Here is a 23428-nt window from a genome sequence, read left to right on the forward strand (position 1 = left end):
ACAACATTGTAAATCAACCGTACTTCAATTGTAAATGTATTCTTTTTTTAAAATATTTATTTATTTGTATATTTATTTATTTATTTATTGGCTGAGTTGGGTCTTGGGTGAGGCATGCGGATCTTTCTTTGCGATGCACGGGCTTCTCTCTAGTTGTGGCTCGTGGGCTGCAGAGCATGCAGGCTCAGTAGTTGCAGTGCATGGACTTTCTAGTTGTGGCGTGTGGGCTTATTTACCCCTCGGCATCTTAGTTCCCTGACCAGGGATCGAACCTGCTTCCCCTGATTGGAAGGTGGATTCTTAACCAGTGGACCACCAGGGAAGTCCCATTAAATGTATTCTTGAGTAATCTGAATATGGCATCATACCTAACAAAAGCAGGAGTGAGAGTAAAGGAGTATGAAAAAGAAAAATTGGGAAAAACATTAGAAGACATTGTTTCTGGCATATACTAAGAGATGTATAAATGTTTGTAAAAAATAAAGAGATGTATAAATATTTGTTGAATAGATGTGAGTTAATGAATGAATGAGTGAATGAGTGAAAAGCATGCAAAGTGTTGCTAAATTTTCCAATCCGGCTTATTGTGTAGACCAGAGGTCCCCAACCTTTTTGGCACCAGGGACCAGTTTCGTGGAAGGTAATTTTTCCATGGAAGGGGTGTGGGGGGATGGTTCGGGGGTAATGCGACTGATGGGGAGCGGCAGATGAAGCTTCCCTTGCTTGCCTGCCGCTCACCTCCTGCTGTGCAGCCGGGTTCCTAACAGGCCAAGGACCCATACCTGTCTGCAGCTCAGGGGTTGGGGACCCCTGGTGTAGACTATCTCTAAAAAGGAATTAGGAGAATACAGATTAGAAATCATTTTAAAATCACAGTTCTCAGTTGACTTAAATTGATTATATGTATAGGAATATGGTCTTTTGTGCTATTTTAGGTGCCAGTTCCGTTGCTGCCTTCAGGATATCAGAGAAGTGAATTTGGCTTTGTCAGAATGTTTCCAAACAATCCAGTCAGGAAGCCACACCCTTTCAAAACATACACGCTCTCCCACACAGATTTAAGTTAAGCTGGATTTTTACATGTTTTTTAATTTGCCCAGCTTTTATAAAACTTTTCATTTTCATAAAGGTACTCTCATGGAAGTATTAATCACATTTAAAATTAAACTTGTTTAAAGTTAGCTTTTCATAGAAACAAATTATATGGTTTTATAATATGTATCTTTCCAAAACTTGTAAGACCTACGAATAACCACATCCCACAGTGGCCTCATAGCTTCAGGGATGAAAAAGATCTTCAGCTTTTGACTCTTCAGATCACTGAAAGTTATGGCTGGAAAGGGTCTGAGAATTAACCCAGCCCATCCCCACCCACACATCAATCCCTCCGGGTTACCCCACCCCTAACGTCCCTCCCCCACTATTGTGTAGATGAGGAAACTTTAGTCCCAGAAGACCTTTTCCAGATATTTCCATCGTGTTCTTTCTGATGCCTTCACCATGTGTGTCCACACTTTGTTAACCAAAGAGAACATTTATTTTGGTTTTCAGTAGAAAGATAATGAATCTAACGGCTTTTCCTAGTTCTGTGTGTGGTCCTTTCAAAAAGAGAAGGTAGAACTGCCAGGAGCAGGAGCTCGGAAGCGCTCCCTCAAGTGAGGGATCAGCCTGCTGCCCTTAGTTTCTGTTGTACCTTCAGCTCAGCCTCAAGTTTTCATTTGTCCCCTTTAAGTTTAGTTCCACAAATAATGAAGCTGCCACCAATTTATTTACTTATTTATTTTTTAGTTTTTAAAGTCCATTCTTCCCCAATACCATCTTTTTGTATCATTAAACCTTGTTGAATAATGTTAATTCCAAGCCCATAGTCCAAAAAGGCTTTTGCAACATTTACTAAATAATAGTTTGCTAATTCAAAATAGTATAAAATATGGTCATTTACTTATAAGATTCTTGTGCTTTAAAAAATGTACTTACGAAAAATTATACTGCACCTTGAAAAATATAAATGAAGAGACTGGAAAATTAGCATGTAAATGTGGGTGGCATTTGTGCGAAAAGTAATTCTAATGTACTGAAAGTAGCCATATTCATCAAAAGTTAAAGTATCAAATTAACTTTCAAATATTTCCAAATAAATAGCTAGTATTATGGAGAAATATTTAACTATGTTGAATTTTTCTTTTACAAGTACAGTATTTTGCTAATGATACTAAGATGAGCTACAGAATCCTTACAAAGATTATTTTAAAGCTATGTGGTTCAGCTAAATTGATCAGTCAATTTAAAATCCTTTAATATTTTGTTTTAGTGAAAAAATACCTTAGCTAAAACATCACTATGCACCTCAGTGACTTTGGTTTAGTTTGTCTGTGGCACCCTAAACACTCTCTAATTAATCCTTATGTCTGAATCCAGCATCTGCTGGCGAACATCTGTCATAAAGAGGAAACATGATTTGTTTAGGGTCCTTAGGGTCATGTTTGTCCTTAGGGTCCACAGGGTGAAATATACCCTGTTGGAAAGTGTCCCAGATGTGTTCCTGGGTGCTGGGTAGCCCCAGCGCGGCCCTTAGGGGAGGGCCTGGCTCTGTCAGAGCCAGACTCTGACAGGAGAGTGTATGCTCTCTCTATGTACTGGCTACTTGGGTTGCAGAATTGTGTCAGAGGAGACAGGCGGGGCCGTCTGCCAGCAATCCCAAAGGCTATTGTGTAGTGTCTGATCATAGGTGACCAGGGGGCAGAGCCAGACCTTTTTAGTCCTTAGAAGAAAAAAGAAAGTTCTGTGTTTATCGGTCATACCTGCCTTTATCAGTGGAGAGACTACTTGGTTTTATAGCCCTTATTATACATACAAAAGGAGGCGGTCTACCTAAGCCTTCTTGCCTTTAGAGCAGTTTCTATATATATCATTTTCTAGCGATGTGGAATTCCCATTCAGATACACTTACAGAGCACATGCCACGTACCCCACAGTGCTAAGAAGCTAATCTTTTGCATGTGTTTGTGTAGTACTCCTCCTATAGGTTTAGCCTTACATATCAGTTTGTCCTTGCAGTGTAACAAACCACCCCAATACTAAGCATCTTTAAAAATAATCATGGTTCTAGGGCTTCCCTGCTGGCACAGTGGTTGAAGAGTCCGCCTGCCGATGCAGGGGACACAGGTTCGTGCCCCGGTCCGGGAGGATCCCACATGCCACGGAGCAGCTGGGCCCGTGAGCCGTGGCCGCTGAGCCTGCGCGTCTGGAGCCTGTGCTCCGCAACGGGAGAGGCCACAGCAGTGAGAGGCCCGCGTACCGCAAAAAAAAAAAAAAAAAAAAAAAAAAAAATCATCATGGTTCTATGGGCTGGCAGTTTGGGCTCAGGTCAGCTAAGCGGTTCTTTTGCTAGACTTGCCTGGGCTCACTTAGGTTGGTGCCGTCAGTTTGTGGCTTGGCTGGGACTGGATGGTCTAGAATTCCCTTGCTCATGTCTCTGGAGGTTGGCAGACTTTCAGCCAGAGCATCTTGTTTCCTTTCCATGTGACCTCTCCAGCAGGCTAACCTGGGCTTCTTCCCCTGGAGGTTGCAGGGTCCTCAGCAGCAAGAGACAGCAAGCCCTGATGCCCAAGTGCTTTTCAGACTTCTGCTTGTGTCATGTTTGCCCTTTAAAACAAGTCATGCTGCTACCCAGATTCAGGAGGTTGAAAAGAAAGACTCTACCTCTTGTTGAGAAGAGCTGCTCTGTCACATTGCAATGGGGCATCCAAACAGGGATGGCAAGAATTTCTGACAATTATTTGTCATCTCCCTACCTTTGCTGATGGGAATATTTCTGTTTTTATTGATTTCCATGATAACAAATTTCAAATGTACACCAACATTCAAACATACCCTAAAGTAAAAAGAATGATACATTAAACCTCTTATATGCCCATCACCTGGATTCAACAATTTTCAATATTTTGCTGCTTTTTTTTTTGCCTGTATTTTTAAATTTTTCTCTTTGCTGAAGTATTTTAAAGCAAGTCCCAAACATGGTGCTGTTTCAGCTCTGCATGTTTCAATATGCATCTCCTCAAAAAGGATACCTTACTTATGTGGCCACATGCCATGATCATATCTTGGTATCATCTAGCACTTAGTCCATAATTAAATTTCCCCAATTGTCTCAAAAATGTCTTTTTACAATAGGTAGATTTGAAAAGGATTCCATCCACATAAGGTCCATAGCAGTCCCAACTTGCTTTTCTTTTCTTTTTTCCTATTAATTTGTTTTGAAAACTGGCTGAGTTTTCCTATATACTATAGGAATAGTATAGTATAGTTCTATATAGTGTATAGAACCTCCCACATTCTGCGTTTGTCTGTCTGCTTCCTCGTGGAGTCATTTAAGGTGCATCTCCAGCTCTTGTATTTCTGTTTGTGGAAGTCTCCCTATAGGTGAATTTCATTCAGGTGCCACTCTTGGGGCAGGTGTCCTTTGTAGAGAGGGTTGTGTGCTTCCAGTCGCATCACACAGAGGCATCAGTGTTGGCTTGTCTTGCTTTCAATAATGCTGTAACAGTGATGGGTGGGTTGATCCTTTGATAATCAGTACCCGAATCTGTTATTTCAGTGTTACAAGACGATGATTTCCTAATTCCGTCATTCCTTCCAGATTTATTAGGTGGAGTTTCTTTCATAAGGAACTTTCCCTCATCAGTTAGAGTCATTTGGTTATCTGCAATAATATTCAGACAGAATATATATTCTTTCCTTTTAATTGACAGCTTAGAGAATAAGGAGTTGGTACCTGAGTTATAGCTAGAGCTACTCAATACGTAGTTGTTTGGGGGCCTCTCTTGCTTATTTACTCTCTTTTTTGATATTACAGCTAGACCTCAGAGATATGGCAGGTTCTAATCCAGACCACTGCAATAAAGCAAGTATCACACTAGAGCAAGTCAAATGAATTTTTTTGATTTCCCAATGCATATAAAAATTATGTTTGCACTATACTGTAGTCTGTTAATGTGCAATAATAACATTATGTCTGAAAAAAGAATGTGCATACCTTAATTAAAAAATGCTAATTGATAAAAAATGCTAACCATCTGACAATGGAGGGTTGCCACAGACCTTCAATGCAGGGTTGCCACAGACCTTTAATTTATAAAAAAATGTAATACCTGCAAAGTATAATAACACGAGGTATGCTTGTATTATGAATTCATGGGTTTTCAATATTCAGTGTGTTTCAATCGCATTTTTTTTTTTTTTTGAGGCTCAAATTGTTTCATCTTTGGCCAGTGGAAGCTACTTGGTCGCTTCTCTCACCTTTTGATCCATTATTCTTTGAGAATTTCCTTGCTTTCTGGCACAGTATATCCCAGGATTATCTAGTATGTTTCTTGCTCCAGACCTGTAATCAGCCATTCCTGGCTGGAGATTACAGTATGGGCACTGGTTGGGCTCAATGCTATTGAGTTTTTATTATTTCTAGTCCTTTCGATGGCAAGAGCTGGGAAACATATATATATGTGTGTGTGTATATATATATATATATATACACAGCCCTCTGTATCTGTGGACTCTGCATCTATGGATTCAACAAACTGCAGATTGAAAATATTCGGGAAAAAAATTCCAGAAATTTCCAAAAAGCAAAATTTGAATTTGCTGCACACTGGCAACTATTTACATAGCAGTTACATTGTATTAGGTATTATAAGTAATCTAGAGATGGTTTCAAGTGTATGGGAAGATGTGCATAGGTTATATGCAAATACTACATAAGGGACTTGAGCATCCTCGAATTTTGGTATCTCCAAGGGTCCTGGAACATACAGATACATATATATGTTTCGTTTTCTCTTAAGTATATTTTTAAAGTTGTTATACTGATTTTTTAACTTAAATTAGAATTGCAAAATTTTTATTTAACTTCTTCAATTTTATGCTTTTTTCTCTTTTCAGTGGAAAATTTTGGTTCCTAACTGTGTTAACATACACTAATATATATTGATATATTAACTAATATATAACTAGTGTGAAAACATATATTATAATTTAGCATTACTAGCATATACTAATGCTAATAATATTAACATTATTACTTTGAAACTGTTGTATATTTACATTTAACTTTGAAACTGTTATACACATAATGTGATAATGCTAATATTGTAAATTATTGTATGTTAATAATACTAATAAATATTAAATATACTAATGTATTAATACATACATAAAACAGCTAATTACTATATATTAGTTAATACACTAATGAGTATGTCAGTTTTATATTAATGTGCACACACACGTAGATAAAAGTTTCAAAATAATAATGTTGATATTATTACTAACAGACTACTGGATGAAATTTAAGATTTCTCTGCAGTGCCCTTTTCCTTAGAAGATATTCCACTGAGAATACAGTCAAAGCACTTTGGACAAGTCATTGGGAACAGTTCTTTTCTTTGTATGGTTAGGGCACGAAAGTAGTGTTTATTTTCTCACCCCAGTATTTACAGATGCCTTTTTTCTTCTTGATTTCATTTTTTTAAAAATATGCAAAACATTTTTGTTTCCAAAGTCAAAACTATAATATCGAGTCTGTCTAGAAAAGTCTCAGATTATTGATGTCTCTCCCTCCTCTAAAGGCAATTCCTTTTATTTGTTTATTTTGCAAATATATGTATATATTTTACTCCCTTTTAAAATTACGTTAAATATAAAAATATATTTACCTCTTTTTCAGTGGAGTTCCACTAACTTTTCTACATTTTATGTTTATTATTTGTTTTAAAAGACTACTATTATAAAGGTTTTACACATGCATAAACTGTAAACAAAATCCAAACATTGTACTTTGGGAGACCAGACTGTTTAGCTTCTGTTAAGGAATATATCTGGTTGTTTTTTTTTTAATCCAATGAGTTTGGTACTCCCTGCCATCTGGGAAAGACAGATGCCAAACTAAAGTGGGATAGAAAGATTTCTTCTGATCTCCATTTATTGTTTGAGGCTGAGAAAATATCTCACAGAAGTTCTTTTACAATGATGAGTCTGAGAAAATAAGTTCCTTGAGTATAATAAGAACCATGAAACTCCAGGTGTGCCCTGAGTGTTGTCCTTTGTGATTTTTTTTTTTTTTTTTTTTTGCGGTACGCAGGCCTCTCACTGTTGTGGCCTCTCCCGTTGCGGAGCACAGGCTCCGGACACACAGGCCCAGCCGCTCTGTGGCATGTGGGATCTTCCCGGACCGGGGCACGAACCCGTGTCCCCCTGCATTGGCAAGCAGACTCTCAACCACTGCGCCACCAGGGAAGCCCCTCTGTGACTTTTTAATTTACCCTCTGCCTCATTCATAGTCATGTTCACAGACTTGAACTTAAGAAATTCTAGAGGCTCAAAATGGACATGGCCAAAATAGTTTTCATAAGATTTGGAAAGGAGGAGGCTTGGCAAAATTGGAAGAATATCAGAGAAATTAAAGAGAGAAAACGGGCAGAACTTGATGTACTTCTGTTAATAATGTTGTAACATTGTTAATTTTTTTGGTTTTTAACAAATCTACCATAGTTATATAAAATGTTGACATTAGGGGAACCTGGGTGAAAAGTATAAAGGAAGTCTTTGTACTATCTTTTCAACTCTTCTGTAAAGCTAAAATTATTCCAAAAGAAATTTTATTTCGTATACACATACACACTCACACACACAGGCAGCAGACTAAAAAGTCTTAGAATGCATTAAATACAAAGGGATCCTTAGAGAACTTCAACAAAGCAGTAAGATAAATAACCTAACAGAAAAAAGGGGGTAAATGAATAAATGTCAAGTAATATACTGTTTTTGTCTGCCAGACAGGCAAAAATGTGTAAGATTAATATCAAGCGTTCATATGGGTGGGGGAAACAGGATAGGTTGATCTAATATTCTTGGTTGGCAAGTCAACAGTATCAGCTTAGCATTTTTATTTTAAATAAACATATACTTCAACCAAAAAAAGCCATTTGGGGCTTTCCTGGTGGCGCAGTGGTTGAGAGTCCGCTTGCCGATGCAGGGGACACGGGTTCGGCCCCGGTCCAGGAAGATCCCAGATGCCGCGGAGCGGCTGGGCCCGTGAGCCATGGCTGCTGAGCCTGCGCGTCCGGAGCCTGTGCTCCGCAATGGGAGAGGCCACAACAGTGAGAGGCCCGCGTACCGGAAAAAAAAAAAAGGCCATTTGGATATCACTCTCTAGTTAGATTTAAATACCAGTATTCCTGGGTAGTGGAAATGGGGGATGTAGGCCAGTTGGACTTTTAAAAAATACCTATTGCTTGAGTCTTTTACAGAAGGAATGTACCCCTGTATTAGTTGTGAAATTAAGGGGGAAAAGAAAGAATGCCAAGAGCCCAGGGCAGGCATTGACAACAGAGAGACCCAGAGGTGAGAGAACTCTCGGGAAGCTCATCGTGAACCGGTAGAACACTGTCTAGAGGGGCTGGACTCGAAGCTGCCTGTGCCACTTGTGGGATCCAGTGCAGAATGAAAATGTGGAACCCTTTGCTCAAAAAGCAGAAAAAAGTGTCATTAACAGTACATATAATTTTTCCATTTGTTTTTATATCAGGCTAGTTTTTTTTTTTTTTTTTTTTGCGGTACGCGGGCCTCTCACTGCTGTGGCCTCTACCGTTGCGGAGCACAGGCTCCGGATGGATGCGCAGGCTCAGCGGCCATGGCTCACGGGCCCAGCCGCTCCACGGCATGTGTGATCCTCCTGGACTGGGGCACGAACCCACGTCCCCTGCATCCGCAGGCGGACTCTCAACCACTGCGCCACCAGGAAAGCCCTCAGGCTAGTTTTAAATGCAAAGATCAGAACATTTAACTCGTGTGAGGAATTAGTTGAATTATACAATTGATATTTCATGGCTTTTCCCTGGAGTTGTCCCTCAAGCCAGCCAGAAGAGACAAGCACAAGCAAACTCAGAAAGGTTGGGAGGAGAGAGGACCCTACTCCCAAGCAGAGACCCACAGGCAGGGGGAGCACCCCTGGGCCTGGGATAATCACAACCAGAAGACCCTCCAAGGCCCTGGGGGTCCCACTTGCCTGCTGGGCCTAGCAGAACCCCCTTCTCACAAGCTGCCTGACCAAGATGCCCTAGCTGGGCACAGGGTCTGGGGGGATTGAGCTCCTGGCCTGCTGCTGCAGCCCACAGCAGACGGCACCCACCAGGGATCCTTAAACCTCCAGGCCGCGAAGGCTTGGTACCCGAGTGGGAGCTGAGAGAGAGGCTCCCCCTACCAAGGTGGGAAACAGCACTGCCTGTCTGGACTCTTGCCCCACCCAGGATGCTGTGGTACCCAGCCCTCGCCCATCCCTGTCAGGGAGGGAGGAACAGGCCAGTCTTCAGGAGTCCTGGGAGCAGGCAGCCTGGAGCCCCGCCCCAGAGGCCACAGGAGCCAGGACCAGTGTGAGCTGAGACCACAGGACCCCAGCGTGCGCTCTATCCACCTTCACTTACAAAATACAAATCCAAAGCGAAAATCATTCAGATTCAGAGCATTAAACCCCAAGTGCAGGGGCTTCTGAGCGCTGGGTTGTACAGCTGCACTGCTGGCACACCTTTGAAGGTAGCCTGGGTGGAGTCAGGGGCTTTTGTTTTTGTTTTTTCCCTCCGTTTTTAAGACGGGAGAAACTAGGAGAAGCTTGAATTCTGAGAGGTAGAATCCTTTAGCTGAGAGAGGACAAAGATGATGGCCAGAGAACTTGGCTGATAGGGCCAGGCCCCCAGATGGGATTCCCTGCCCAGGGGGGAGGGAAAGAGAAGAAAAGCCAATGTTAGGATAGGTGTGTCATATTTGGCAGGAAGGGAAGGGAGTTTCCATTCCTTAATTTCTGTTTTCTCTATGGATTATCTGCTTGGGCTGGGGAGGAGGTCTTTGAGGGGTCATTAGGAGAGTGTAGAAGTGGGAAACAGGAGTTGTGAAGGAGGGGCAGACAGCTCCCTCCAGTCCAGCTGGAGTCATGGATTCCACGGAATTATGAACTTTCTAGTCAGCCTGGTTGTGTGACATTCACGACCCTCAAAAGAGAAAGCTCTACCTTGCCATGGTCAGAGGAAGGATGGCGCCACTCTTCCTTAGGAGGAACTCTTCTTAGGAAGGACTGTTCTTTATTTTGAACTGAATAAAAAATGACTTGTTTTTAGTGTTTCTACGTTCTTTAAAAAAACGAAATGATGTTGGTGATAAGTAGCATTCTTTTGGTATTTTTTTTTATTCTGGCAAAAATCTATATAAAATGTACCATTTTAAACATCTTTAAGTGTGTACAGTTCATAATGTTTGTTTTTAAATGTTCTTTACTTTGCAAAATAAAATAAGATTAAAAGTTGGTCATTCTGTATTGTACCCCTAAAGTGGGTTTTTTTGTTTCTTTTGTTTTTGTGAAATTTTACTGGTCTTTGAAATCTAGAAACTTTATGAGCCTTAAAAAACTGTTTCCTATTTAACAGTGTTATATGACTCTTATCGGCAGAGGAAAACTTGGAAGCAGTTTATAGAATGTTTAAAAATATGGCATAAGAGTGAGATTAGGATCACTTATTTTATTTTGTTGTTACAGTGCTCTGATAAAGTTCTCCTAATTCCAGTATTTTGTATATATGTCTCTTTTGTGACATTATCAAGACTGTCTCACTTTCTGCCACAGTGCCATACTTCCCCTTTATAGTTCATGTGTAAATTCACAGCTCATACTAAAAATAGCTATGTTTTTCTAAGGATTTTTTTGGTAACAGAAAGATAAATATACATATGTAAAATGTGGGTGTGGTTATAGTTGTTCATTTGGTCAAAGCTGTTTTAATAAATGGTTCTAAGATTTATAAAGATTTCGCATACATGCTGTTTTTTCATTCTGAGCCACAGACACCAAAAGTCCCACAGGAAGTTGTCTTTGAAAGTGTTGTGGTTTTTTAGTTTCCTGTTCAGTTTGCATTAGATGATTAGAAATAGTCTGTGCTATCGAAAGAGATTCTTGGTTAAACTTTATTGTAATTCTAAATGAGAATCTCAAATTTGCTTGTATTTCTTCCCATATAATTGATCTAGAGGAGCTATAATCACATCCATATGTAGGCATTAAAGTTGTGGTATAATGTGAACCTTTTTTTGATGTTGAAAGGATAAACTCTTCATTGTTAAAGGGGCAACTATCTGAGATTATGCTTTATGCTTTCCACTTCTTATCAAACCATCTCCCTGGAAATAAACTGTAGGAATGGATATGTGCTTTTAATTCTTGACAGCTAACTTTTACCTTTATTTTTACAAATGACAAAAACTTTCTCTTGATTCTTTAGAGAAAAGGAGATACATTAAAAAAAATTGTACAGCTTAATTAATTTTTTAACATCTTTATAGGAGTATAATTGCTTTACAATGGTGTGTTAGTTTCTGCTTTATAACAGAGTGAGTCAGCTATACATACACATGTATCCCCATTATCTCCTTCCTCTTGCATCTCCCTGCCATCCTCCCTATCCCACCCCTCTAGGTGGTCACAAAGCACCGAGCTGATCTCTCTGTACTTTGTGGCTGCTTCCCACTAGCTAGCTATTCCACATTTGGTAGTGTATATATGTCCATGCCACTCTCTCACTTCGTCCCAGCTTACCCTTCCCCCTTCCTGTGTTCCCAAGGCCATTCTCTACATCTGCGTCTTTATTCCTGTCCTACCCCTAGGTTCTTCAGAACCGTTTTTTTTTTTTTTTTTTTTTTAAGATTCCATATATATGTGTTAGCATCCGGTATTTGTTTTTCTCTTTCTGACTTACTTCACTCTGTATGACAGACTCTAGGTCCATCCACCTCACTACAAATAACTCAATTTTGTTTCTTTTTATGGCTGAGTAATATTCCATTGTATATATGTGCCACATCTTATTTATCCATTCATCTGTCGATGGACACTTAGGTTGCTTCCATGTCCTGGCTATTGTAAATAGAGCTGCAATGAACATTGCGGTACATGACTCTTTGAATTATGGTTTTCTCAGGGTATATGCCCAGTAGTGGGATTGCTGGGTCGTATGGTAGTTTTATTTTTAGTTTTTTAAAGAACCTCCGTACTGTTCTCCATAGTGGCTGTATTAATTTACATTCCCACCAACAGTGCAAGAGGGTTCCTTTTTCTCCACACCCTCTCCAGCATTTATTGTTTGCAGATTTTTTGATGATGGCCATTCTGACTGGTGTGAGGTGATACCTCATTGTAGTTTGGATTTGCATTTCTCTGATGATTAGTGATGTTGAGCATCCTTTCATGTGTTTGTTGGCAATCTGTATATCTTCTTTGGAGAAATGTCTATTTAGGTCTTCTGCCCATTTTTGGATTGGGTTGTTTGGTTTTTTGATATTGAGCTGCATGAGCTGCTTGTAAATTTTGGAGATTGATCCTTTGTCAGTTGCTTCATTTGCAGATATTTTCTCCCATTCGTACAGCTTAATTTAGATATTATAACTACCATTGAAAAAAATTTAAAGTATACTATTACTCTTTGAAATATTTTTATCAACGTAATTTTTAAAGCATAGTATTCTCAAGGTTAAATTTCTTGCTTGATTTCATTATTTTTAAAACCATGCCAAAAGGAAAATAAACTAAAATTGCCATCAGATGTATTAGATCTTTGACAGATCATTATGTAATCTAGCATTTAACTTATATACGGTAGGCTTGATGAAGAGTGACAAATGAGGAAAGAGGAAAGGTCTCAGTGCATTTGTAGATAACATTTCTAGGTTTAGGTCTGTTAAAGGTACGATGTCTAGTTCTAGGCAGGTCATGCTGATTGCACATCTTATTAAATGGGAAGACTAATAAAGATAATGTGGAAGGTCTTCCACAGCCACCTTTTCAAATAAAAAAATATCACCACAATTTAAAAAAAATAGCATTTGTTCATAAGGAAATTTTAATTACAGTTCCTAAAAGAATAAATAATACTTTGTCCAAAAACAAAAGTTACATCCAACATGACTTTAAAACAAAAGAGACTGTAACCATTTCTGTGCATGGGGAAAAAAAAGGAAAGAATAAGGGTTTGATTTGCAGAATGTTTTTTTCTAGTTCCATAGCTTCAGGTTGCAAAATGTATGGTATTTTACTTTGAAATTTTAATTGATATTTATGTATGATATACAGATATTTCTTGGTTACGGTAAATTAGGTCTTTTCATACAGTTTGAATTCTAGAGAAAATCATCGTTTAAAACCTGATGTTTCTGCTTTTTTCTGTTTCTCGTGTACCTTTTATGGCACTATACTAGGTACTTTTAAGGAGCTTACCATTTAATGTTACTAAGAATTCCTGACATTTGTGAAGAGCTTTACATTTTACAGAGTGTAGAATAATGAGGGCGGGAAAGGTTTCTTAAATACTCCTTGGTGTCTAGCGAGGGCGTTTGCACTGCGGGCTGATCAGCCGGACCGTGGACCGAACGTCCTCGCAGCCTTTTCTGCTGGGCGCCTCCCCTTCTCTCGCCACTAAGAATTTCAACATTTTTTATGCCAAAAATATGCTTTTGGGATCCCTCTCTGTACTGGCTGGAGAAGGGGGTGTTGGGTCTATATCGAGGCCTCGTGTGCGTGAGCCCCCTGGTGCCCGTGACCAGTGTCCGCGGGGCAGTCGATCCGTCCACAACGACAGCCAGGACGCACTTCACAGCGAGGCCTAGGCAGGCGAGCGGCGGGGGCCGCGGCCAGGTGTGTCTCTGTTCAAGTCGCAAAGGCTGGATACACGGAGGCTCGCTCCTGGGGGCCGCTTTCCGCCGGACCCGTGATGCGAACAAACAGGAAACTCCGTCTCCAAGCTACTTCGGAAACTGGGCTTTTCCTTCCGCAACAGGGGTCGCGTCCGGACAGGAAGCTGACCAGCCGCTCGCCCCTCGCCCTCGTGGCCCCGCCCCCGCCTCGGCCCCGCCTCCCGCGCTTGGCCCTGCCCTGGCCCTGGCCCCGCCCCCCGGCTGGGCATGCTCAGTGGGCCGGGTCGGGTTGGCAGGTTTGCGTGGCCGTCCGTGGTTGCCGGCGCCGGCTCAGCCCGCCGACGCCACGTCCCGTCGTTGCGGCTCGTTCCTGGGAAGTTACATGCGGAAGCGGCTCGCAGGGAGACGGCGGGCGGGCCGCGGAGGGCTCGGTGCTGCCGCGCGTTGAGCGGGCGGGCCCGTGCCGGTGGCGGGGCTGCGGCCGCCGCGCTCGGAGGGAGGTGCCGGCCGGGCGCGCCCCGCGGGGAGCCCCGGGCGGGGCTGGCGCGGCGCGGACTTTTGTCCTAGTTGAGTCCCCTCCCCGTGGGCCGGGCCTCTCAGGCGCCCCCGCCCCGCTCGCTCCCGGGAGATGTTTATCTGGGCAGCTGCGTGAGGAGCCGGTGGCTGGCGGCGAGGAGTCTCGGGTCCGAGGAGCGTCTTGTGGCACTGGAGAGACAAGATGTCCGCCAGGGCCGCGGCCGCCAAGGTGAGCGCTTCGGGGGCCCGTCCCGCCGGGGGCCCGTCTCCCTCCTCCCGCGGGCTGGCTGCCGGGCCGGGGCCCGAGGAGCGGGCGGCTGGCCGGGGGTGGGGACGGCTGGGGCCCAGGCAGGTGCATCGCGGCGGCGTCGCTGGCAGTCCCCGGCTCATGCCTGCTCGGGGAGGGAGCAGGGCGGGCGGGAACGCGCAACAGGTCCCGCCGGGAAGCCGGGCGTGGGGAGCGGAGGTCGGGCCGGAGCCACCCCGGTGGGCGGCGGCTGCTGTCTTTGCGGGAGTGGTTGGTCCCTGGCGAAACCGTGTGGTTTCGATCTGATGTCACTGTCGCTGGTATGCGCGCGCCCGCGACAAGACATTGGGACGGCAAACACTCAGCCCGTGTGGAGTAGGCTGGATTTTTGTTGTTTTAACTCTTTTATTTACTTACGGAAACATTGAAAAAACTAATCTCTTAACAGTTTTTAATAGTTTAGTTTGAATTAAACTTTCAGAAGTACCACAAAATAACCTTAAAAATGGACAATTAGATGAACTCTAAACAATAAAAATTGGCAAAGACGTGTGGTTTCCTCAAAAAAGTAACACTTTTTCCTATCAATTTTTCCATGTGCTTTGAAGTATTATGCCATTTTCTCAGTGCTTTCAAACCAATTCGTATATGACATCAAAAAGCTGAAGTTCTTTTTTTTTAAATACATTTATTTATTTTTTTAAATTTTTGACTGCATTGGGTCTTTGTTGCGGTGCGCGGGCTTCTCATTGCGGTGGATTCTCTGGTTAGGGAGCACAGGCTCTAGGCACGTGGGCTCAGTAGTTGTGGCTTGCAGGCTCTAGAGCGCAGGCTCAGTAGTTGTGACCCACGGGCTTAGTTGCTCCGCGGCATGTGGGATCTTCCCGGACCAGGGCTCAAACCCGTGTCCCCTGCATTGGTAGGCAGATTCTTAACCACTGAACCACCAAGGAAGTTCCCTGAAGTTCTTAAAAATCAGTTAATATTCTCCTCTCCTTTTGTACATTTTAACCTTTTTCACCATAAAATAGTACCTGCTCTTTTAAACGATTGCGGGAATACAGAAATGTGAAGAGTAAAAATCTTCTCCCTTAAAAATCAATTCATTACTTCAAACAGTATCAAAGTGCTTACGCAGGTACTGGTTTGATTTTTTTTGTTTGTTTTTCTGTTTGAAATGTTTATTCATAGTATCTCGGACCAGGTATAATAAGGCCCTGGAGTTTCTGATCTCAAGACCTTGTTTTCTGGCTGGCAGAAGTTAGCGGATACATTTAGTAGTGAATAAATTCTTCTAAGGAATTTAGTGTTCTCTCTTTAAGAAAACTTGCATGTGTACAAGAAAACTTTCATGTGTACCTTTTTGACCGTACACTGATTAAGCACAATCTAAAGATTTACAATAAAAGGCAGAATTTTGCATGATTTTAAAATAAGCTTTCATTATTTACTTTTCTTGGGAGGAAAGGCTTTGTTGCCGTATTACAGAGAATGTCACTGTGTTCCTGCACTGTGATCTCTGGCACTTAATATACAAGACCACACACTCTAAAAAGGTTATTTCATGTATGGAGAGAAGTAAGTTTTCAATAGATTGCCATGGTAAAATGATGATTTAGAAGGAGTCATACATTTTCTCCTGAATCATGGTGTTGAGATTTTATGGCATATTGAAAAATATCCCTAGTTAAACACTACATTTTAGGGACGTTTGCATTCTTAAATATATATGAGTAGAATGTCAGTTGAAAGCTTACTTTTCTGAAATGCTGTGTTATGGGGCCACCATTAAATCTTATGTAGAGCAAGGCAGGCTGTAAAAAAGATAGATGAAATGAAATAGTATTCAACCAACCAAGTCACGTTTAATTTTGTAAGGTGATTAAAATGCTTAATAAGAACCAGGCTGTGTACTCAATACTGTATGTATATTTTTGTTTCCTCCACTTCCCAGTTAAAAAGTGAAGACATTAATTTTGCAGCTTGCTTTTATTGCTTTTAGCATAATAGTTTGTAGAACTCTTCTCGAAACCAGTACTTTTGATTCTATATTCTTTGTAATGGTTGAATATTCTTCCATCCCATGAATATGCTGCAGGTCATTATTGCCTTACTGATAGACATTTAATTTGTTTCCAGGATTTTATTGTAATAAGTAGCCTTATATTTTTATATCTGCATTTATATAGTATTACTGTATGTCATATTCTTAAAAGTGGAATTTCTGGGTCAAAGGGTATGTGCATTTAAAATTCTGATATACGCCACTAAATCTTTCTCCAAAACGGTTGTACCTAGGAATAAATATAACAATTGTTGGTAACTTACCTAATTTTAAAGGACATAAAACCTCAGTAAATGAGATGAGAAAATATACTCTCTGACTGGGGGAGAGTGACTCTTGTAGAATATACCAAATTTCCTAGAGTTGGTGTATAAATGTTAACACAATTCCAAATAGAATTCCAGTGCAGTATTGTAGAAAACTTGACATACTGATGAGAAAGTTTATCTGATAAAATAAATGGATGATAGCCATGAAATTTTTGGAAAAAGAATACTTTATTAGAAAACCTAATGTGTTATAAATTCAAAGTAATTTGAGGCAGTCTTTTAGCTCAGGAATAGACATTGGAATCACAGAGTCCAGAAACATCTGTGTGTTTATGAGGTTTTAGTGATTATGATCGTCAGCATTTAATGTGTGTCAGCTGTTGTTCTAAGTGCTTAACATGAATTGACTGATGTAGTTCTCAGTATCGATATGAAGTGAGTACTACTGTTATTCCCCAGTTTATGGATGAGGAGATTGAAACACAGAGAGATAAAGTAACTTGCCTAAATTCACCTAGCCAGCAAGAGGGAGAATTGAGACTGCATGATAAAAATAACATGGAAGATTACTGGAGAAAGGATGGATTATTCAATAAATAGTGCTGGGACTGTTGGTTATCCTCTTTAAAAAAAAAAAAAGCAATTTTTAGGCCCCCCCCCCCCAAAAAAGTCCAAATGAAATGTTTGAAAAAGTGCAAAGAAGATAAATCATAAAATACTAGAAGAAAGTATAGGATGCTTTTAAAAAATAAATACTTAAATTGGAAAGGGCTTCTCAGTGCATGATATTAACTTAAGTAATAAAGGAAAAGTTCAGATATACATCTGAATTTGCAAACAGAATTAACTAGTGTACCTGATATGAAATGATTCAAAAGTTGAAAAAAGGAATTTGAGGGCGGTTCTCTGTCTCACCAAGGAATTGTTTAGTTATGTAAGAAAATGATATGAATAATTGGGAACATTTCCATTTGTTGAATCACAGAAAGTGGCTGAAGCAATTACAGTGGCTTCTGGATTTTTAAGCTGTTTCACTTCAGAGGAAGCAATAAAATGTAACATTGTACTGTATGCTTATTTGATTTTGCTGCTTAAAAGTTTCCATTTTGTCTCAGGAACAGAATTTTTTTCGCCTGGTTGATTATTTTTAAAATTATAATGTAGTTTAGTATGGAAATTATTTACAGCACTTCTTAGGAATTGATTTATAGTTATCAAATAAGGCACAATGAACTTTCCTTAACAGCTTAACATTTGAAAGTTAAAAACTGTAGAATAAAGCTAAATGAACAAAACTAATTACAAAATTAGTCCTTATAGATAGGAATTGTGTCCTCAGTGGCTGTTATGACGTAGTTTTAATTTTGGTACTTAGTGATTGGTATTCGCTTCATACTGCTTTAAAGGTAAATTAAAAACTCACTGTGCTTTATGAGAATTCACTAATTGTGTGTGCCAACGTTTATTGGGCTTCACTGTAGTAATATTTTTCTTTACCTAACAAATTTGTACAATGTTTTTCACTAGAAATATTTTTATAGTATTTAAGGTAAAGACTTAATTTTTTATGTTAGTGTGTTTGACATGGTAGATGCTTGTGGTTAAACCTGTCATTTATGTGCTTGGTTGATAATCCTGACTGCATTTATAACTCTTAAGTTCATTTTAGGACAGCTCCATTAGACAGGTACTTTTCAGATCTACAGTGCTTACCCACTAGTGAGTGATAGTGGAGGTCAGCCATCCACACCAACAAATAATGAGGTTAAAACCAATCTGTGGCTTTGAGAGCTGTAATGTAGTATATATAATACTGTTTCCTGTTTGGTTTGAAGGAGAAAGATTACAGTAGTTTCACTGCTTTTTTTTTTTTTTTCCAATCCTGGTAACAATGTACTGGCTTTGACTTTTACTTGCTCTTTAATCTTTTCTCTATTTAGAGACCAAATGTAAACTCAGTACAGTTCTAAGAATAAAACTGAGTATAAACAAGACATTACCAAGCTGCTAAGGAAAGTGTCATTAAAAATAATAATTTTGGTGACAAAATTGGAAGTGTAATTCTGTTTATTGACATAGTTCTGACATGATAAAAATTCAATCTAATGAAAGACCACGAGTCCGGCTGTAAATCCACGTGTGGTGCCACTGGTCCCTGGCCGCCCAGCCACAGCTCACTGCAGGCTCCGTGCCAATCACGCACTCAGGATCGAGCACTGATGGAGCGTGGTAGGGCTGGAGACCAGCCATGGGACAAGCAGAGTTATTTTTTATTTGTAGAGTTTTTGATCAAATGTTAAATAAGATTAAAAGATAGTTTATGTCTAGTATGATATTTCTGAAATATTTGACTAGAACTTGCTTTGTATCTCTGAATTTTGAAAGACAATCTTGAAAAACCTCCTTAGCTTAACTTTTAATCTTGTAGAAAGAGACACGTTAGAACAGTTTACCAAGTTTTGAATTTAATCTAAAATTGGTCTGTTTCAGTATAGTATTTCTAATATAAGCCAGCAATAAAAATAGGCCTTTTGCTACTGCTGACCTAGAGTGCTTCCTAATTTATTTATTGCAGAGAAGAGTGGCTTCAGGTTGCTTCTTTATGGGTTAGCCAGGTGCTTGATTTCCGTGCCTTCCTAAACAGATACATTCTTAATAATGAGAAGTGTGCGATGAGTTCATGGGTAGGGAATTTCATGTTATATCCTAAAAATGTGTGAAAATAATGGACTCTGAATGATCGACTATCCCACAGAGTACTGTTTTAATATGAGGAAACCAATGTTTCCAAAATTCATACCACAAAATACCCTGTTACATATGTAGTGTTGATACTGAATCACAGAAAGCCCTTAACTTTGGGATAGATCAAAAGGTATGTTTTAATTTGTGTTGTAGGTGCATTTCAGTATATATTAGAACAGTCTTAACTCTTTCATGCTGGTAGAATGCTGGGAAGTGAGTTGATTGGTGAGTGACCTCATTCTAGTTTATCATGCCCAGAAGAGAGGTGAAAACTGGAATGAATATTACTTTGCAGGGATGCTAATTAGGAACATAAGATTAGCATATTCCTGGCTTGATTAAAAAATTTTTTTTTGATTTGCTGAAGTATTTTTTTTTGTTTTTTTTTAAAATAGTGTACATTCCCAAAGAGTGAAAGTTCATTTTTTTCTTGGTTATTTTAGGAATTTTCACTCTTTCGAATTGTTGCTAGTAATCTTTTGGGTTTGTACACAGTTTTTGATAACTGAATTAAACTTAATTTATGATCTCTTAATTCAGTACATAATGCTAAAATTCAGGAGGTTATCAGTAATGAGATTCTTTTTGTTAGTTCAGCAAATATTTATTGAGCACACTTTGATTTGGATCCCTGTCCTCTAAAGGCTTATAGGTTTTAGCTGCCCTGTATTGTAATAATCTGTTGTGAAATGTGTAATTCATTTTTAAGATCCAAAGAATTTGAGTTTTTATTCTTAAATATGAGCACACTTCAGGTCATCTTATAAGAGCATAGCACTCTGCTGTGCTTTTTTGGTTGGGGAAGGTGGTAGAATCCCATCTAGAGCCTGGGCTTACTGTAACACATGAGTTTCTGCATTTTCCCTTGTTAATTAAAAAAAAAAGTTTCAGTTGAATCTGGATACATTCACGCATTTGGTAAACGTCTAAATAGAGAAGAAGGTTAAGAATTGTAAAGTAATTAGAATTTATTTACATACTTATAACTCCTTGAATATACTGACATGGAAAATGGACAGTAAGCTGGCTGTTACTATTATACTTAGGGTCTAGCCAGTTGTTAAATATGTAACAATTTGGATTTTTGAAGCTGTATTCTATATTTAACAGATACTCACTGCTGGCCTAGTACGAACCAGGCACTGTTCTAGGTGCTAGAAATAGAGCAGTGAACATATCGCTGTGCTGTACTTGTGGACCATTTTAATGGTGTGGGCAGAAAGCAACAAATAAAATACTGTAAATAAAATGATGATGAGCACCTAGAATCCCTAACAGGCCATTTCTGGATCATAACTTGCTTTCCCCAAAGATTATAAGTATCTTGTCTTCTATATTACTTATTTTCTAGTTTTTCTGTGTAATTTTACCACTTACGCATTCCGTAAACACTGGTTTTGCCTGTGAACTTTACACAAACAGGATCTTCTGGTGTGGACTCTTGTATATGGCTTCTCTTGCTCAGTGTTGTGTCTGTGAGACGATGGACATCGTGGGTGACTAGTTCATTAGCTGTCATTATATTCGTGGGTGAAATTCGTAGTCTTCCATTTTAGGAGGGCTTACTGTCAGATTGGCTTCTGGAAAAAGTAGTTTGAATTAGACTTTTGTGGGTTTTGGGGGAAAAATGTTGTATACTTGTCTGAGGGGCAAGAATTAGATAAGTGTATTGGCTAGGCATTGGGACACTAACAGCTATGTGAAAAATAGGGAGCTGCTTTTGATGTTCATATGATGTTTACCTTGAAAAGTCAGTTTTAATTTTGAGGGCTTTTTATGACAGGTCTTAAAATCCATTATCTTAAAGTGTATTTTCATAGGTATCTATTTACCTGACGCTGATCAGACCAGTGAAAGCCCTGATAGGGAGAAATTTGTGGTTCGGCAAAAACGAGTAAACACAAGTGTACTTTTCGAAGTATAATTGTAAGAAATCTTTCCCAGTGGTGTCATGTAAAGGAACTTTGGAAGATTTATTTACTGTTTTTCTTTTAAAATAAATTTATTTATTTATTTTTGGCTGTGTTGGGTCTTTGTTGCTGCGCGAGTTGTAGCGAGCGGGGGCTACTCTTCATTATGGTGCGGGCTTCTCATTGCGGTGGCTTCTCTTGTTGCGGAGCACGGGCTCTAGGTGCATGGGCTTCAGTAGTTGTGGCTCGTGGGCTCTAGAGCACAGGCTTAGTAGTTGTGGTGCATGGGCTTAGTTGCTCTGAGACATGTGGGATCTTCCCAGACCAGGGCTCGAACCCGTGTTCCCTGCATTGGCAGGCAGATTCTTAACCACTGCACCACCAGCAAGTCCCTATTGTTTTTCTTTTTTAAACAGTGATACATGTTGGAGTATTTAATTAAACATATACCAACCCATATTTTGATGCTGTATTTCCTGTAAAGTCAGAAGACTCTGGCCATGGCAAGCAGATTTACATCCTAGTTGTAAATATGAGAAATGTGTATTAATAATAAACAATAGCCTCCTAATACTGAGTGCTGATTCTGTGACGATACTAAGCTAGCTGTTTTATGTGCATTGTCTCATCTGGTCTTAACAATTGTGGTAGGTACTCTTGTGACCTCTGTTTCGTAGGTGAGGAATCTGAGGTTAAATTTACTGCTCTGGCTAATGACACACTTGCTTCTAGGCTTTATAATTCACACATGTGCATGCTTTTACGTTCATGTGCTGTAAGGAGTGTCAAGGAGACGAGTATGGAATGGTGTTAGGTGTTAGGCGAGTCGTGACTCCTGAGAGCAGGAAGAGAGGGTGCTGTGGGGTCAGAGAGCACGAGCTCCTCTGAAGGAGGCCAAGATTGCCCCGCCCCAGCTGATTGTTGCTGGGGGTGAAGACAGCAGGCTGGATCTTCCCGTTTTTTTCCAGAACTGGTTGTAAATCCAGATTTTATGTAAATTACCTTGATTTACTTGTTGGGAGCTGACTTCATTTTTTATACCTTTTTATTGTGAAACGTAACACCTATGTAAAAGAGCAGAAAGCACATGTACATTAATGAATTATCACAAAGTGAACACCCATGTAAACACCACCCAGGTCAAGGAGTAGAATATTGGCAGCTCTTCAGCTTCCTTCATTGCCCTCTACCTGATAACCTTATCCTGCCAGTGAGCCACTGTCCCGACAGTAAGGCCCATGCGTTAGGATCTTCCTGCCAGCACCATTCTTTCCCCAAGACAGCCACTATTCTGACTTTATGTTTTTAAAATTCGTGTGTTGTTGCATCATGAATTCATTCATCTTCATTGCTGTTTAGTATTTTATTGTGTGAATGTACTACAGTTTATTTATTCTACCATTGATGGGCATTTGGGTTGTTTACTACTTTGGGCTATTAAGAATAATGCTTCCACTATTAAGATGAACACTTGTTCATCTCAGTGAACATGTGCACGTTTTTCTCTAAGATGTATTTGGGGACGGAATTGCTGCTGGATTGTTTAGTGTGTCTTCACTTTCAGTAGACGATGTCTTCTGCAAAGAGATGATACCAAGTTACACTTGTCATCATCAGTGAATGAGGGTTTCTGTTGCTCTGCATTTTGACCAGTACTTGGTATTAGCAGATACTTTTAGCCCTTTCTGGTTGGTCTTTAGTGAATCTCATTGGAGATTTTAATTTGCATTTTTTGACTAGATGAAGTTGAACAACTTTGCATGTTTATGCCCTGTTTGAGTCTATTGTCTATTTTTCTTTGGGATTATCTTCTTATTGATTTGCTTTGTATTTTTTTTTTTTTGGATAAAAGCTAGTTGATTATATATATTGTAGGTATATTTTCCAATGTGGTAGTTCTCTTAATGGTCTTTTTTTTTTTTTTTTTTTTTTTTTTTTTTTTTTTTTTTTTTTT

General features: G+C 39.9%; 1 protein-coding gene across 12 annotated transcripts in view; it reads left to right on the top strand.

Moving 5' to 3' along the window:
• The window catches only part of TJP1 (tight junction protein 1), a 350674-nt gene that overhangs the window by 219686 nt on the left and 107560 nt on the right, over positions 1-23428 (top strand). Inside the window, exon 1 of one of the 12 annotated variants that reach the window (XM_027089117.1) lies at positions 13991-14467. The exons of the other annotated variants lie outside the window; for them this stretch is intronic. Within the exon in view, the coding sequence (XP_026944918.1) occupies positions 14441-14467 (27 nt within the window). The 5' untranslated portion in view covers positions 13991-14440. Of the gene's footprint in view, positions 1-13990; positions 14468-23428 lie in introns of those variants that run through there. 12 annotated transcript variants of the gene reach the window in all.

This window comes from Aethalodelphis obliquidens, unplaced genomic scaffold (assembly GCF_003676395.1).
Source record: "Aethalodelphis obliquidens isolate GAN/ISIS:26980383/991018 unplaced genomic scaffold, ASM367639v1 scaffold65, whole genome shotgun sequence".
NCBI lineage: Eukaryota > Metazoa > Chordata > Mammalia > Artiodactyla > Delphinidae > Aethalodelphis > Aethalodelphis obliquidens.